This window comes from Pogona vitticeps, chromosome 6 (genome assembly GCF_051106095.1).
Source record: "Pogona vitticeps strain Pit_001003342236 chromosome 6, PviZW2.1, whole genome shotgun sequence".
NCBI lineage: Eukaryota > Metazoa > Chordata > Lepidosauria > Squamata > Agamidae > Pogona > Pogona vitticeps.
The window spans coordinates 110,667,351-110,685,453 of record NC_135788.1 but is presented as its reverse complement, the minus strand read 5'-3'; the positions used below and the strand labels follow the sequence as shown (position 1 = coordinate 110,685,453).

The following is an 18,103-nucleotide window of genomic DNA, read 5'->3' as shown; positions in this document are numbered from 1 at the left end:
TACTGTACAACAGCCTTCCTCAACCCAGCCGCTTCTGCTAGAGGTGTTGGGCCATGGTGTGATCCTGCACTGGCTGCGGAGGATGGAGATTGCAGCCCCAACACATCTAAAGAGGGAACCAGGCTGAAGAAGGTGTACCATGAAAGAGTATTTGGTTCCCATTACCCATGTCACAAGAGTCTCTGTGTTTTCATGGGGGGGGGGATTCTTGCTGTTATCTGGCTCAGCTTCCATCCAGTTGTGCAGTAGGAGTTTCTTCTCTGCATCCGTCTTGTCATGTGGATTGTGAAAGAAAATGTGTTTTATGTTCTCACTCGTGCAAAGGATTGTACGTAGGTTAGCTGTTCATGAACATGATGGATGAGGAGGGGAGAAAGATGGCTAAAGCCAGGACTTTAATAGAGAGTGGAAGTCATGGTGGCTTGTGGGACAGAAGGCACGCAGAGGTGGAATGTGACAGGCAGAAAGGTAAAGGTAAAGGTTCCCCTTGACAATTTTTGTCCAGTCGTGTTCGACTCTAGGGGGCGGTGCTCATCCCCCTTTCCAAGCCATAGAGCCAGCGTTTTGTCCGAAGACAATCTTCCGTGGTCACATGGCCAGTGCGACTTAGACATGGAACGCTGTTACCTTCCCACCGAAGTGGTCCCTATTTATCTACTTGCATTTGCATGCTTTCGAACCGCTGGGTTGGCGGGAGCTGGGACAAGCGACAGGCTCTCACTCCGTCGCGTGGATTCGATCTTACGACTGCTTGGTCTTCTGACCCTGCAGCACAGGCTTCTGCAGTTTAGCCCGCAGCGCCACCATGTCCCTGTGACGGGCAGAACCAAGAGCAAAAGTGGGCATTCATACATGCATGCACACAGAGGCTGGCAGACGGGCAAGCAGATAGTTCCAGACACACCAGGAAGGGAACAGATGCGACCTGACCCTCCACCTCTGATAGAGAGGGCAGGCAGGAGCAGGCTGGCTGTGGGTAGCCTGAACCCAGAAAAAGAGGCAATGCCGTTTGCAAAAATGAACTAGCAACCACAGTCTGCAGCCGTACTTGAGAAATGACATTTCATGGTAGCTTCTCAGAAAGGAACATTACATGGAAGGTATGCTGTTCTTTGCACTGATAACACATAAGGAAGCTGTGGCTGTCCAGATGTTGCTGAACAACCTTCTTGGTCATCCCTCACAGTTAGGCAAGCTGTCGGGGGGGGGGAGGGATATTTGCAGCTCTGATTTCCAACTTCAGACAGAATCCTTTGCTCACAGGAACACCTTCCCAAAAACTGACTGGCTTTTCTGGCACAGCACCTGCAGAAAATCTGGGGGCTACCAATGAGTTGATGGACGCTTCGCCACGTCAGCCCCTGTGGTTTGATTATCCTGACTCTGATAGAAAGAAGATCCTTGCTATTTATAAGCTTATTGGAGAAGAGCATGAATTTGTTGGCCCAAGTAAGAACTACTTTCTTTTAAGTCTCTTCAACTCCCAGTTCCAAAAAAATTCACAAGCAACTTAGGGGAGGAACCATAGCTGATGCTTGGGTGTGCTCAAGGCCCTGATTTCAAAGCCTGCCATCTCCAGGTGGGACTGCCAGTCAGCATCCGATGAGACCAATGGCCTGGCAGTAGGAGACAATTTCCTGTGCCAATCTCGGAATGCTTTGGCCCACAACATGCTGGAGAGGGGCTTCTAGGAGTAATAATCTCAGATTTATTTATTTTTCCCTGGCCCTCTTGGCTTTTTCTGATTGCATTAAATCATGTTGTCAGAAAATGATCTCCAGGGGAATCCTTTTCCTTCCGTTCTCGACAGGTGTCTTCCCCTACTTCCTACGTTATATCCTCATTGGATCCGTCGTCCTCATCCTGCTCTTCTTCCTCTATCAAATAATCTCCAAACTGTACGTGCTGTATTACCAGTACATTCATCTTTGGCTGGGGGGAGGAGGATCAGTGGTACAAAAAAAAAAAAAAAAAATCATTTTAGAACTCCAAAGTCTTGTGGGCTGGAGATCTTCTGTAGACTGGTACGTGTATTACACAAGTTCAAAATGTGCTCTGCCAGGCCTGCAAGGGCTTGTGGGGATCCTCTTGCTCATTTTGCGGAGGGAGGTGTCTCTGGCCGTGTGCCCTCATGCCTCACCCCAATAGCAACACTGGGATTGTTGATTTATTCTTATGCCTATTGATAGGTGCTTGCATGCACACACCAACTTCTTCCTGGTTTTCTTTTAGATTGGCAAAGAGGTCAACTATGTGATTAAGCTTCAGAAGGCGAGATACGACACTGTTGCCAACGAGCCACCTCCTGCCTCTTTCCACTTCAATAAAACGTTCTCCCTTTGGATGTGGGAATGTCCTGTCCCTGTGTCCCCCCGTCTTTGGTTTAACACAGGTTAAGCCATATTAACACCGGAAAGGCAAAGCAAGGAGACATGATGAAAATGAGCAATATGGTGATGACGTGCTCCACCATGATAAAAGGAGGCAGTTCTACGCTGAGGAGCACAGAAGGTGTGTGTGGGACTGAGCAAGGAGAGGGAGCAGTAAAAACACACCAGGAGCCCTCTGCTGGCATTGGATAGCGGCTCCTTTTAATACTTTGCAGACCTTGCGTGATAAATACACCCTATCCGTCCCCTATTTACAATTGGATCCCTATGGAGTGGAGGTTTCTAGGGAGAAGAGTGAAGGGGTTATATGTGCAGGGGGGGGGAGAGGTGGCAAGGTGGGGGAGGAAGCCCTCCCCTGCTTGGTTATTGCTAGTTGGAGGCCATACATAGGTTAGAAAGCATCCGCTGGTCACCTTCCCAATACAAGAGAATACATCTGCAAAATACTTGGGGGTATAAAAGCATAAATAAATAATACTGAGAGTCACTTGTGATGCAGCAGCATCCAAAAATGCAGGATGCTGGACCGCCCTTTGAGGGTAATCCTACAGCGATGACTAATTCTGCTGATAGAACCCTAATAGTTATGGTGTGGGGAAATCCAAACCCCAGCCTATTTCTCCAGCACCTTTTAATAATACCTGGAGTCCTGCAACTATAGATGATAGCACAGAAAATAAAAACCATGTGTCTATTTTCCACTCCAGAGATGGGGATATCCGTATTCTTTTACGAATAGGAATATCTCCACCTGTATTCCACACCCTGCCATCAGCAACACTAGCATTTGCCTTTGTTCTCACATAGTGGAATCTCTCTCCACGAACACACACACTTCAAAATGATATGGGTTGACTGCTTGGCTTAGCAAAATGCGCAGGTAATTGCGGGGTTTGTTATCTTAATTGTGTGCCGAGAGCCGTTTGCATAAACATAGACTTTTGCGTTTTGGCAGAGGCTGTGCTCCTCTTGGTTTGTCTTGGAAGCTTTCCTCACCCATCTAAAATTCCACCCCTTCCTGTTCTTCGGTTTTGGCCTTTTTTGCACTCAAACCAGTCTCCCCAGAAAGCAGACGTCCAAAATTCTGCCTTGGCTTGGGAGGCAACCTGTGCTTCCCAACAGAGATTTTAAAAAAATACTGACAGTTTTGCCTTTTCAGAAGAACCTCAATGCCATTAAACCAAGGGATCTGGATTTTGTGCCCTCTCAGATACTTATGTTGGCCACCCTTCCCTTTCCAGCCCCTCCCCAACTTTTTTTTTTTTTTTGGCCTTAAGGAGCCCCCCCCTTCCCCTACATCCATCCGGTCCCTCCCCATCCCTCAATAAATAAATAATAAGTTAGAGGAACAAAAAAGGTGGTCTGTCCATTGGTGGAGGAGGGAGGCCAGGTGTCAGTCCAGCGCCTGGTTCTCTGGTCTGTGCCCATTTCGTAACACTTGCTCTTTAGAGGCGGCACCCCGGGCACGAAACACACGGAAAGCTCCCCGGCAGATGAGGCCAAACCAGTAAATTTGGGGTGCCATGAGGATGGCCGATCCCAAGTTGTACTCCGCAGGGATGGAAAAGGGCACGCGATACAAGGGCATGCCAGCATATTGCCCATAGACCCAGTACATGTATGGAAAGAGCAGGATCCGGCAGCAGAAGAAGGTAATCAGCATGACCAACCCATTCACCTTATGGAGCAGGGTGTGTTGCTGTTTGTACTGTAAGGGGAAAAAGAAAGGCATTAGACCGCTTTCTGTTCATCATCCCCTTTTCTCCTCTCAGCTCTGCTTAGGAGACAATGTGGTGTAGTGGCAAGAGTTGTCAACTGAGATTCAGGAGAACCCAGCTCTCCATTAAATTTCTAGGGTGACCTTGATCTAGTCGTTCTCTCTTAGCCTGAGCTGCAAGGTCATTATGAGGATGGAGTTGGCAGGGGGAAGTGGGGGAACCACATATGCCACTTTCAACTCACTGGAGGAAAAGCAGGATTTAAATATATAATAAATACATTAAGTCACTTAATTTGAGCATATCTACATCATTAGTGGCCTTATTATTCTTAGACAAAGAAGGACAGCTTGGTCCCATTGAGCAGGACTCCCCCCCAGACCACCCCAAGGAATCAGGCCATACTCACCAGGATGAGCACCTTGCCGAGGCAGACAAAAGGGGTGCTGAGTTCAGCCATCAACATACAACCCAGGAAGAAGTCGCCTTTGCCCTGGCGCCACAGCTGAAGTGGGGAAATTTGAGAAGGGGTGTGTGTAACTCTTCTTGGGAAGGTCTGTTAAAGCGCAAAGCTCCCCTCTGCCCACCCCCATGAAGTTGTGCTCCATGGACTGGCACCCTATACTCAGAAACGGTGAAAATTCCTTTTTCTTTTCTTTTTTCTTTTCTTTTTCTTTTTGGTGGGCTACATTGTCCAGAATCTCCCACTCAGCATGGCCAGCGGGATGCCCAAAAATAAATGTTTCGCATCTGCCCATCCTATCCCCTTTCCTGACTCTTCTTTGTTGGCCCAGAATTTGGAATAGTGCTATTTTGGTACTACAACTCCCGGACCGCTCCCCCCCCGCCTGTCTGGGAGATTTGGGGAGCTGTAGCCCAGGAAAGGGAGGCTTCCCCAGTTTTGCGCTGCTAAGATTTCCCCAGCCCCACTCACCACAGACATGGGGAAGCAAACCAGCACCATGAAGAGATGGTGGACCACCATGAGGAACTCCTTGCGCAGGTAGGTCCGGATGACGGTGCGTAGCGTCCGTGTTCCCGCGGACCCTGACTCGTGCCCTTTGACTCGGTACTTGTGCCAGTGACACAGGAACATGGCATAGATGTCGTAGATGAAGTAGGGGACCGCAAACTGGGTGTAGGCAGAGGTGAGCCAGTGCCTTTAGTGGGGCAGAAAAGGAGGTTGGGAATGATGAGCAAGGCTTGGAAAAGTGGCCTTTTCAGACTGGATCTCCCAGAATTTCTCCGCCATCATGTTTACTGGAGCATTCTGGGAGCTCTAAGTTTTTTTAAAGATATTTTTCTCGATAGTTGCTGTGAGTGGTGCACAGCCACCGCAATCTCGGTAAGTGACTGCAGAACCCTGCAGAACAGGAGGACTGCAAAAGAGGAGGAGGGCCAGGAGAACCCCGCCCCCTTGGATTAGGCTCAAGGCCACAATCAATAAGTATTGATGACTAACGAAGGCACCCCACTCACAAGGGCAAAGAGAACACAGTTTCTGCTTTAGCCACACTCCCCAGTGATGCCTGGTTTGTTCTCTGGTTCACAACCACCTGCTACCAAAGAACTGGGCTCCCTATGGTTCAGGTGTTGACCCATTTCCAAGCCACTCCAGTTACTGCTTCCTCCAGGACACAGGCTGACACCTCTTCCCTTCCACTTTCAGTCCTGAAACCCAGCATGGCTGGTTCCTCCACCACCAAAATCACAGCTCTCTCAATCCCCTTATGCCCGGGATCTTTTGGGCTTCCTGTGCCCTGTGTCACTGTTGACCTTCTATCTATTTAGTAGCCCACTAGTCCTATAAAAAGGCAACAAGATTAGTCTCAATAAGATCAAGACATTGGACTTTATCTCTTTCCCCTGGAGGTGACAGGAGGTGAATTCCAAGACCTTTAAAAGGTGCTTTGGTTCCTGATCTGTTTCTAAAAAGCTTGCAAGTGGATTGAGACAGAGGTGAATAGATAGCACCCTGCTTCTTTAAATATAGGCATTGACTTGACTGTTAGCCACTTCTTTGGCTCAGTTCTCTCCATCACCACCCCTCCTTCCCTTCCCATTCCAGGCAGGCTGGCATTTTGTGCTGACAGCACACCCTGCTCTGTGCGAGGTGATTAGGCCAAACGCCAGACAAGCAGCCTGGATGCTGCAGTGCTACACAAGACTCAGGGTCCACGGGGCATTTCTGGAGGGGGCTCAGGACTGAACGTGGGCATTTGGGATTTCAGCAGAATCTGGCATGTGTGTGCATGTGTGGCAGGAGGCATATATGAGTTCCCATGCCAGAGTTTAGGAAAAAATTCCCTTTTTGGACTACAAATCCCAGAATCACCACCAGCAGCATCACAGCCACCTTAAAGGCAGTGTGCAATGTCTCAGCACTGGAATAATTTAAGGAGATACTTCAGAAGAGTTGAAAAGTTGCCAAGGAAATACAGCATAACTTCCAAGCAAAATATATTTCCAAACCACAACAGTATCCTTGGAAGAATCAGTTTAAAAAAATATGGTTAAGCTTAGTCTGACATTGTTCATACAGTCCAAATGTCCTGCCTTATCATTTGCACCCCATTCTCTATATTTGAATCAAAAGGAGTTTCACATCCAGCTGCAAAACCCAGTAATCCAGCTTCTGTATGATTTAACCCACCAAAGCCCTCATCTCTTTCTGGAAGCCCTGGAATTCGTCATCAGTGGCTGCCCAATAAAGCTAATTCTGAGTCCAAAGTATGCAAATCAGCAACGGAAACAGCTGTTGCTTTAATTCCCTCTGCTGCTCCCTGCTATAGGGGAATTAGTACTTGGGCCCCACCTAGTGACTCCTGGGAGGGGGGGATTAATCCCAGCTAAATTCATTAGTGTGAAACAAAACCGTCCCGACGACAAAGCTAGGCAAGAGGAGCATGAACTGGAAAGAACCCCTCCTTCTCTCTTTCTCCCAGCACCCTCACACACACTGCCGTCTTTCTCCTGCTTCTGTTCCTCAAAGTCCCTCTGTGTTTATAGTCCTGCTTGTCCTGCAGAGCCACCCTCTTGCCAAACTAGATTCTGCAGAGAGGCCAAAGTCTGGCAGGAATCCCAGAATCCAACAGGAACGGCATTTCCTGCCCCAAGGTCTTTCCAACACCCACTCTGGGAATTCCCCTCCCATACAGACTGGGTGGGACCTTGAGGGCCGGTGAGTCAAGGGGGCTGTCCATGGTGCTGAAAGAGAAGGCATGTGGCAATGCTTCCAAGTGTTGCAGAACCATGGACAGCGCTCTAGTTCCATCACATCAATCTGTCTCCGACATTACCCTTACTTTGGTACTGTTCACTTCAGCACCACCTTGGAGGTGTGGGCAAGTGTGAATGGTTTCCTCAAGCTAAGTTCTGGTATTTATACAAATATTTTTTTAATGAGGATAGGACCAGAAGACTCTCTTCTCTGTTCTCATAACCCACTGCCTCAGCCACCCTACTGCAGCACCTCCTGCTGGTAAAACCCACTCACTGTAGCCTGGCTTCTTATCCCTGCCATTGAACGGGCCTATCCTTTGCTGCCCATCTGCCTGTAACGTGTCACTGTCATTCTGTTCTAAATTTGGTACCCGTCCCAGAGTGGGTGTCGGGTTTCTCACCAGTGTGACCTTGCCAAGGTGCTGGCAGGATGCACACAGGAAAGTAAGATTTGAAAAGGGGTAAGGCAGGTTAGAGGTTTGTTTCTGCACTGCAGCATTGCTGGGGCCATAGAGACAGTCCATGCTGACTTACTGGTCGTCGATAATGTGCTTGCAGGATGTAGAGATGATGTAGCCGACTGTGGAAGCCATGATGGCCTGCAGCGAAGACACAAGTCTGTTGTGGGCAGGTGGGAAAAGAAGCAGAAAAATCAAGTAATTTGGTTGGCTGCATTTGCCACACATTTCCCTTTGATGTCAAAATTCTCTTGCCATTATGGTTCAGAACCCTTGCTATCAAGACCACAAGGCCTCAGATCAAGCAAAGTTTTCTTAAATCTGACCCAAGTTCCTTGCATTGTTCCAGTCCTCCTCCAATCCAGCCAAACCCTTTCCATTCCAGTTTTGCCATCCCTTAACCACTGATACCTCCTGAGCCTCTGGGGGAACCAGCAACAATTGCTAGGAAGTCCACCTGCTCCTTAACTGTTCCTGAAAGGTGCAATACTGCTGCACAATCACCAGAGATGGACAGTACAGGACAAACAGCTTCTAAGTGCTAAGGTAAATCTTCTATGTGATAACAGCTAAGAGTCTTGTAGCACCTGAAAGACTACCCAGTTTTATTTGACATACATTTTTGTGGAGCTCACTTACACCTGATGGAGCAAGTTGGAGGCCACATGAGCTTATACTTAAAATGTTTAGTCTTGAAAGTACTATAAGCTTTGGTGCTTCTGCTGTGATGGATACCCCTTGGGAAATTATCAGTGATGACAGCCAACCATCACTTCACCCCACCTGACCCAAGCGTACACCACTTGATGCTCCCATGTACACCTCAGCAAAATGACCCTAATTTCCTGGAATATCTCCAACCACTGATCCTGAGGAATCCCATCTGTGGACTGCAGGGCTGTTGGCACCTGCCTCACAACTTCAAGACCTTGCCAACCCCCTCATCCTCATCCTGAGCTCATCGACCCCTCTAGGCTTGGTTCCAAAACAGCCTGCTAAGTAAGAGGAAATCTTGGTTTCATGGATCATTGCGACCATTGGTCAACACGCTGGTATAGGAAGACCACATCCTACTTAGTTCCTTTCTTCGCTCTTAATTCATTGGCCCACTCTATTCTTTGGGACCCAGGAATTCTGCCCCAGGCAGTCTATTCTTTGGGGACTCTCTTCACTTACTGACAACCCTACCGATACTTTAGAGCGCAACGTCCCAAGTCAGGACTGAGTAGTGTAGTGGTCCAATAAAAGGCTGTAACTCCTTGCATCCCACACTGGCTTCAATGGACTTGGGGACCCTTGGCTCTTTACCACTGGATTCTTGGACTCATGGAAGTGAAACTAACTACACACACCTATCCTTTTTAGACCTACCACTCCTCCTTCAGGAAGAGTCTCCTCTCCGCCCCCCCTTTTTTTTTTTGCCAGACGGCTGGGGACCCCATTTCCCCTACCCTCTTCTCCAGCCAACCTGCCTTTCCCCCCTCCCAGTTCCTGGCCTCTTACACCTGATGAACGCTGCCTGATCACCCACCCTCCTGATAACGAGGGCTACCCACCCACCACAGATAGAGATCCTGAGGCTGGCTCGCTGCCGCTTCCATCCCCCGCGCTTTTTTTTCCCTCCTGCATTCTTGGTTACCTGGCTGAGACGATGACGGCGTCGGCCTCCTCCCATCGCAGCCCCGGCAGCCACTTGAGGCCGTGCTTGGACAACAAGAAGAGGCCGGGGAAGACAATGCCCCCCGCTACCAAGGCCTGAAACATCTCGCTCCGGCTGCAGGGTTGGGGCGGGGAGGGGGGGTTAGGCGGGTGTGGAGGAGGATCAGGAGGAGGAGGAGGAAGAGGAAGGCCGGGCGCGTGGCGGGGAAGCAGAGCCGCGCAGGTGGGGAGGGTCAGCGGTCCCCTGGAGGAAGGCTCATGGTCCCCGCGGGGGGCGAGAGGGGTGGGGTGGGGGCATGGAGAGAGGGAAAAGGGGGTGGGGGCGGCGCTGCGGCCGGGCTGGAGCCAGGCAGAGCGGCTGTGGCAGACAGACAGACAGACAGACAGACCGAGAGGGAGACGGAGCCCGGGGAGGGAAAGAGGGAGGGAGGGAGGGAGGAGAGGGGAGGGGGGAGCAGCTGTCAGCACAGCGCGGGAGGAACTTAAAGAGACAGCGGCCCGGCGGGCGAGGTGCTGGCGCTGGCGATGCTGCTCGCCTGGATGGCCGAGTTGGGGGGGGGGTGCGGATCAATGGAGCAGCAGGAGCTGGGCGTGCGAGCTGGGGAGCTGGGGAGGGCTCGGGTTCCCGATGCAGGCTGCAACGGGGCGAGGAGGCAGAGGAGATCGGAGGGGAGCGAGGGGCCCTGAGCCCGGTCTCGGATGGGAAGCCGCTGGGACGGGGTCCGCCGAGGATGGAAAGTCAGGGGGGGAGCCTGGGGACAGCAAAGAAGGGGCACGGAGGTGGGTGTGGTTGGCGCCTATTCATGGCCTCCAAATCCCTCCGCGGGGAGTCCCTCTGCCTCCCCCCTCCTAGGCTTTGCCTCTCCACAGGGCGGAGAAGGGCAGGGAAGATCAAAAGATTTCCGGGGGAGGTGATGGGAGCATCACCCCAGCACAGCAGCCCTTGCTCTGGGCAACTAATCAGGCGGCAGGAGTTAACCCCCGAAGTGCCAGGCGAGAACTTCCCCAGGGTCTCTCGGACTCCCTCCTCCTGCTCGGCAGGAAGTCACGCTCGCGGGATGATTTGGGCTAATCCTATAATCCCAGCCTGGTTTGCGAGGATCTGGGCTGGGCCGCGTGGAGCGCAAAATGGTAAAAGGGATCGGAGAAAGGAGGGGAGTTAACTCTTCCCTTTCCAGGGCATTAGAGGCTAATCCTCCACACCTGCTGAGCAGGTGACCCTGATGTGACCTTTAGGGGGTGGGAAGGTGCCTGGTAGGAGCACCTGGAAATAGCCCAACACGACACTGCCATCTTGCGCCTGATTCTATGCACTGCAGCATTGCCTGCTTTTCGCTAGATCAGAATTTGGGATTGAAACTCGGTTTTACCAACAAAAGGTGGGATCATCGTGTTGGCATAAAGCAACAGCCGAAATCCATTCTGAGGTGATACTTTTATAGGGCGAACCAAAAAGTGGGAAAGTTTTTAACAGCACTCTCTTAAACTGATAAGATATAAAAAGTAAGAGGAAAGTTTTGAAGCTGGCTCTTAAATCCTTTTCGTTTGCACATTTCAGTAGGGGCACTGCAGACAAATGGCTAGGTCTCATCAGGTAACAATTTTATTTAATTTATTTATTTATTTATTTATTTATTTATTTATTTATTTATTTATACCCCACACCATCTGGCAGCTAGGCTACTCTCGGCGGCTAACAACAAGAAGACAAACACAAGAAGAATAAAATAATACAAACATTCAACAGATACAATAACTAGTAGGATAAATTAAAACAGATGGCTATAAAGATGGTAGAAAGCATGGTGAAAGGATGGTAAAAAAGATGATAAAAGAGAAGCACAGATATCAGCAACTTAATGCTCAGGGAAAGCCTGACGGAAGAGCCAAGTTTTCAATGTTTGTTTAACAATGGTGTTAGATTCTACGTAGACTAGCCTATAGACTCATATAATCCAGTTTTATGGCAATCGAGTTTAAATCAAGGGCATCTCACACACTCATATCCCTCAGAGTATGTCTGTGTTCTGGAAAACTCTCACCTGGCAGATACATAGACTGCATAGAGGACCTCCATCTGCCCAAAATGAAGCAGAGACCATTGCAGTATTCGGAACAGGGCAGGATAAGTGGCTAAACCCAATATAAAGATGTAGGAACACTGTAAGAGCAGAAGAGTTTTAAAGATTAATTAGCATTTTAAAAAATCTAAACAGAACTGGCCCTATTACCCTTCCATAAATATAATGACTTCCTTTCTAAACCAGTTGCAGGTTTCTGAGGCCATACACATGTTATATGCCTTCCAGATTTATTTTGATTGCAACCCCCATTAGCTCTAGCTAGCACCATCTGTCACTGCTCCCAGACTTGGAACTCCCTCCCATGAGAGGCCAGGCTGGCCCCCTCTTTGCTGTCCCTCAGCAAACAGATGAAGATCTTTCTCTTTAGGCAGGCTTTATTTTAAATGGCTGGTTGACTTAAGGAGATTTTTTTAAAGGGAGCACACTATTCTGTGTTTTCCTTGTGTCTTTAATATCAGTCTTATTATGATTTTAATATATTTAATGATTTTTAAATATTGTAATAAACTTTGTTTCTTTTAATACTGTAAACTGCTTGGATCCTTTAAGAGAAAGGTAGCATATAAATATTGTAAATAAATAAATAGTTTGGACTGGCCCTTTGGCTTGAGATCGCATAGCAGTTAGCTTATTAGCCAATTACTTGTAAGCAACCATTGGTCTTGATTTAGTTGGTTAAAGATGATGAACACATTTAATCAAAAGCATTGTTTGCTTACAAAGGATGGACTGAATAAATGAATTGCATTTCTGGATCGTATCAGAGTATCCCATCTAGAATCCTTTAAATTCTGAACTAGCTATTTTTCTTCTGTGACGCATAGGAAGTGTGTCCTATGGGAAAAATCTGAAGAAGGAAGTATGTTTACGCTTAAGAGGATATGATTAAAAGTGATATGACAACATTCTGCAAATATTTGAAGGGGACGTTATACCTTATTTGGAGCAAGAAATGCCTGATGTTCAAGGTGGATTCTGAAAGGGAAGAGGCACTAGAGATCATATTGCAAATATCCAATGGCTATTGGAGCACATGAAAGAATTTCAGAAGAAAATCAACCTATGCTCTATAGACTACAGCAAATCCTCTGGCTGTGTGGATCATGAGAAAGCAGGGGTTGTTCTGAAAGAAATGGGTGTGCCTCAGGACTTGATTGCCCTGATGTGCAACCTGTATTGTGGACAAGAAGCTACTGTTAGGATAGAATATGGAAAGACAAAATGTTTCCTATAGGCAAAGGAGTCAGACCAGATAAGGGTGCATTTTCAATTTGTAGGCAGAACATATCATATGGAAAGCAGCAATACATTCAAATGAAATAGGAGTGAAAATTGGTGGAGAAAATATCAATAATTTAAGACATGCAGCTGACACCATCTTATTAGCAGAAAGCAGCAATGATTTGAAATGACTTTTAGTGAAAGCAAGAGATGAAAGTACCAAAGCAGGACTGTAGCTGAACAGTAAGAAGACAAAAATTATGACTACAGAAAAACTTGTTGACAATGAAGTAATATTAAATATTCTGTGTACTGTATCTGGGTTCAGTTATCAATCCAAATGAAGACTGTAACCAACAAATCAGAAGAAGACAGACTACAAAGGGCAACAATGAAGGAAATAGAAGAGATTGTCAAGTACTGTATAAGGATAAATCACTGGAGACCAAGACCAAGACCATCCACACTTTTGTATTCCTCATTACCATGTACTGTATGGGTGTGAAAGCTAAAAAGTAAAGAAAGCTAACAGGGGAAAAATGGATTTGTTTGAAATCATAAGAGTCATATGACACTGGAGGAGAGCTCTGTGGGTACCCTGGACTGCCAGAAAGATGAACAAGTGGATCGTAGAGCAAATCAAACCTGAAATATCTCTGGAGGAAAAAATGATACTGAGGCTGTCCTACTTTGGGCATATCATGAGAAGGCAGGATACTCTTGGAAAAGACAATAATGCTGGGAAAATTTGAAGGCAGCAAGAAAGAAAGGAAGGTCAAATAAAGGACGGATTGACTCTCTAAAGCAGTGTTTCCCAACCTGGGAGTCACAAAGTGTTTTCTGGGAGGTTGTGGGTTACCTTATATGTATTGTAGCCCTTGTTAAATAATTTCTTCCTTGACCTTTCAGAGTGGGCTATTAAAGTTAGTGTTCATGTGCTTGTATGAGAAACAAGCCCCTTGGGGAGAGAAAGAAGTCTCTACTTTCTAAGAAGGGATAACTTTACCCTATTAAAAATGGCTTTTTATGCAAACATTGTGGAGGGATTGCAGCTTACTTGGCTATTATAAAAAGGGGCTCCAACTCAGAAAAGGTAGGGAACCACTGCTCTAAAGGAAGCCACAAGCTTAAGTTTACAAGAGCTGAGCAGGGCTGTTGAGGACAGGGGATTGCTCATTCATAAAGTTCTCCTTGCATCCATTTAAGGAGAAAAGCAGGGGAAAAATATTTTAATAAGTTGGAGGCAACTTGACCATATGTAACAACAATAATAGATGATGAAGCAAAATGATTTTCTGTTATTCTGAACCAGTGGGATCAAATTACAAACAAAAACCAATTTCAATTAAACGTTAGGAATAACTTCTTGATATAGGACAGTTAAACAGACTGCTTGGAAAGCGGTAATTTTTTTTACTGCTTTCCAATTTTTTAAGCAGAAGCTGGATGGACACTTATCAGGGATGGAATAGCTGGATGAGTAACCTATCAAGAGACAGAAGAGGTAGGTTTGTGTCTATGAGGGATGCTATTGCAGTGAATATCATGGATCTGCAGGGCTGGTCTTTGAGGCACTTTTCAACTCTATGATTCCTTTCCACATATTGCTCTGCCTTACCTTTTGAACAAAATGAAAGTTTCCTATACAACTTCTCTCTTTTTCGCTGGTATTGAAATCACTTATAAATACAGTTGCATCTACCAGAGCTCAGCCAGGTGACTCACGTGATTTTCTATAAGTCTTCTCAATACATCAACTGCGATATCTTCCAGTAGATACATCATATGTTCTCGTCTATGGGGGGTATCTCATATTGGCAAGGATCATTCCTTAAGGGGCTAATGAAGACATAAGTGAAATCGTATAACTTCTAAACATTATATTTTAGCATTTAATCACAGCATGCAAGTAATTATTTCTGCAGAAGCAATTATTAAGGCAATAAAATTATGCACTGCCTAACAATAGTCATAGTAAAAGACTGGCTAAAGTGCTGGATTTAGATCAGGGAGTTCAAACTTCCACCCCCTTGATGAAAATCATGTATGCCAACCCAAGTTACCCTGTTGGGTTGTTGTGATGATAAATTGGCACAAAGTGTAGGGAAAAGATATACAGTAATGAAAATGTCCAAATGAGCATCAACTTGTATGGAAACAGAACACAAAACAGCCCAAACTGTGGACTTTTAATTAGCAATGATTTCAGTAGGCTAGTTACACACCTACTCAGAGGCGTGTAACTCCCACTGATTTCAATGCTATTTCCAAGTAAGTGTGGACAGAATTGCAGCTCAACAAACTTATGTTAATCCCTCTCATTGAAAGTAATGGAATTAAATATGGTTATTTTTGGCAAGGATCAAATGTGTGCTAATATAAATCCAAAGAAGTCAGCACTTAGCTAAATCTGGTCCTGTTTCCTGAATATATTCTATAATCCCAAAGGCATACACTATTTAGGTATTTTAGACTACAAATCAAGATGTGGTTGCAAAGGTGCCACCAGGACTTTCACCGTTATCAATTTACATAAGCACATTGCTGGGAAAAACATTGGAGTGACACATGGCCTGAACATCTGGTACTGATCTGAAAGTCATAACTGGACTTGATGCTTAGTGGATACAGATTGGAACATGGCTCTGGTCTCCATATCTCTCCTGTGCAAGACCTATTTGTGATTTAAATGTTGATTTTCTGATCCCAAACTGGACAGTCACTCAGGACTACTTTGGGTTTGTGCCTGAGCCATAGAAAGGACTGCCTCAAGAGGATCCAGATTCTTTCCAGGTACCATCACTCATTCTTCTTTTTCCTCTACACAGAGACAAAGTGGAAACCCTTACTTGCCTTGATGGATGAGAAAACCAAGTAATGAAAACTGTAAAGAATTTGGGTGGGAAGTGATATTGCAGTTCATGCTTCAGTTCTTATACAGGATTAAAGGTATATCAATGCAACTCCACGTCACAGCCTGGCAATTCTGTTCTATGACCGCATAGCTCTACACAGCTGGCAGGAGTTGGGCTTGTGTTTCCTGGATCACAAGTCTCCTCATGCGAATTTGCAAATAGTTTGAGGCATAGCAAAAAGGGCCCCGGGGCCTGCTGCATCACAAAGAAGACTGGGAATGGTGGTGCTCATAAAGTGTCTTCCTTGACAACACCTTTAAAAAATTAGTATTATGATTTACCAACAGGATGAAAGGTGCTTGAAAGGATATATGCTATCAAATATGAAACGGTCATCTATTCTAAACTAACTGACATAATAACCCATAATAGATTTGCATATATGAAGATTCCTGTTTTAATTACTACCCTTGTGTGTGTCTTTCTTCCCCTCCAGATCCCATTTCAGTACATCTGCATGTCCTTCTCCCAGCCATGGGACTAATTAATGGACGAAGGCGAAGGTATTTCAAATATAGCAGAAAATATTTGCATTTCCTTATATTATACCTGTCTTTCCCTCCCTTCCCGCCTGCTAAAGCCATCGGGCGGGTGCAGGGCTATTCTTAACTACCTTTCCGCCCCAACACACTTTTTGCCTCGAGTTTGTGGTTTCCATAGCAACCACAAACTACTCCAGGAACGCGCTGGGTGGCCGCGAGGGGCATTTTGCGCATGTGCAAAACTGCGCCTGAATTCTCAGCGGAGAGCTAGGAAAGAGAAGCGTGGCCGCAACGCAATTCTCAGAAGAGGAAACATTCAAATTCCGTAGGTTATTATTTCTTCACCCTAAGGCAGATGTTACTACAGATATCAGCTTTGTTAGCAAAAGACAAATGCCCGATGGGACCCAGGAGGCTCGCCCTTCAACTTGATTCTCTCCACTTGTGTTGGGTTGCAGTTCCCATCAGTCGCGTCCTGCATAGCTTGGCCGAGGGCTTTGCAAAATGATAGAAACGGAGGGCGCCAAGTTCGACATATACAGTACTTTACCTTGGAAAAAACTAGGCTTGGGAACATTGCTCTTTGGGACAGCAGTCGAAAAGGCAACGTCTCCAAACCGTGGCAAGAAAACAATGTATATTCTATGAAAATTTTGCTTCAAATTTAAAAACGCTTCGTGGTTTCTAACGCGTATCGCATGGCAAATAGTAGTGTTTTGCTTTCGTGTGCAAACTGCTTTCCAAAGAATTTAAAAAGCGCCCTGATGTGCATCAACGGAGATGAATCGGCGGTCACCTAGGTGGTGTATGGACACGGAAACCCATGGGAGGAGGGATGACTCACCTTGAAAGCCCTGTTGGGGTTGCTATGAATTGTTTGCAAATTGGTATTAATAGTCTTAGAACTGCAGAGCTGGAAGGGACCCTGTGGATCATTGAGGCCAACCCGCCAAGGAGGCACAGTGGGGGGAATCGAACTCCCAACCAGATGCCGAAACCACTGAGCGATCCTGCAGTTCTTCTAACATGCCCAACGCCAGGAACGGAGTGTAACTGCGCGGAAATGGCTTCCTATTACCGCCCTGCAATGCAGTCAGCTGCTAATATTGCAGGTGCATTGCAGTAACGTGAGTGACCTGGTTTGGGTTTCCCTCTATTCCCTACAACACAACACACAAGCTGCAACAGAGTTTCATAGGCTTGGGTCGCTCCCTTCCGCGATCCACTCCTAAACCAGAAGCTTCAATCCTATACTCAAATAAGTGCAAAAGTCCTGATTTGCATAATACAGATACAGTACAGGTTAAATTTTCTGTCTTTAATTAACAAAACGAAAAAGCATCCCGAAACCCTTAATTTGACAGGTTTCTGGTTTTCAATCTTTATTCTGGATGACGTGAGGCGCATGCGCCGTGCCCTAAAACCACCGAGTTGAGAAAGAATATAGGGCGCGCCAAGCCGCTTGCGCAAGTGGTACAAACGGCCACTTGAGGACACTTGAACTCCGGTCCAGTTTACGCTCCGCCCCCGGGCACGTACAACTCGGGCCGTGATTGGTCCTTACAGGGCGGGCTCGTTGCTAGGTGGATTTACTTCTCGAAACCTTTTTCTTTGTTTCCGGAAGGAGGGAAGAACCAAGGAATAGCCCCGAGGAATTAGGGGCGCTTTGACCTCAAAATGAAGGCCATTGGGGGCCCATATTCGTTTATTCTGGTGAAACAGGAGTAACTAAGAGGCTATTTACATTGGGTTGCCTCCCTCCGTCAGTGCGCGAATGAACATTCTCTTTGTGACGTCACTTCCGGCGCAAGCGCCGCGTTTCCGTCACAAAGTCGACAGGAAGACCTGGTCCGAGGAAGAGTTCCAATCTGACCGAGCGTTTAGTAACCTCCAGATGACGCAATAATCACTTCCGGTAGTACCACTTTTTCCTCCTGTCTTACGTAATTTCCGC

The 18,103-nt window shown here is 46.7% G+C and overlaps 1 protein-coding gene across 1 annotated transcript; it reads right to left on the bottom strand.

Annotated features, from left to right (window-relative positions):
• Window positions 1–2,569: 2,569 nt before the first annotated feature.
• TLCD3B (TLC domain containing 3B) lies at window positions 2,570–9,973 on the bottom strand. Its single transcript, XM_020798823.3, has 5 exons — window positions 9,428–9,973; window positions 7,865–7,948; window positions 5,043–5,268; window positions 4,518–4,613; window positions 2,570–4,098 (listed from the first exon to the last, which is right to left on the bottom strand). The coding sequence occupies exons 1-5, from the start codon at window positions 9,550–9,552 to the stop codon at window positions 3,784–3,786; spliced, it is 846 nt and encodes a 281-aa protein (XP_020654482.1). The 5' UTR covers window positions 9,553–9,973; the 3' UTR covers window positions 2,570–3,783.
• Window positions 9,974–18,103: the final 8,130 nt, after the last annotated feature.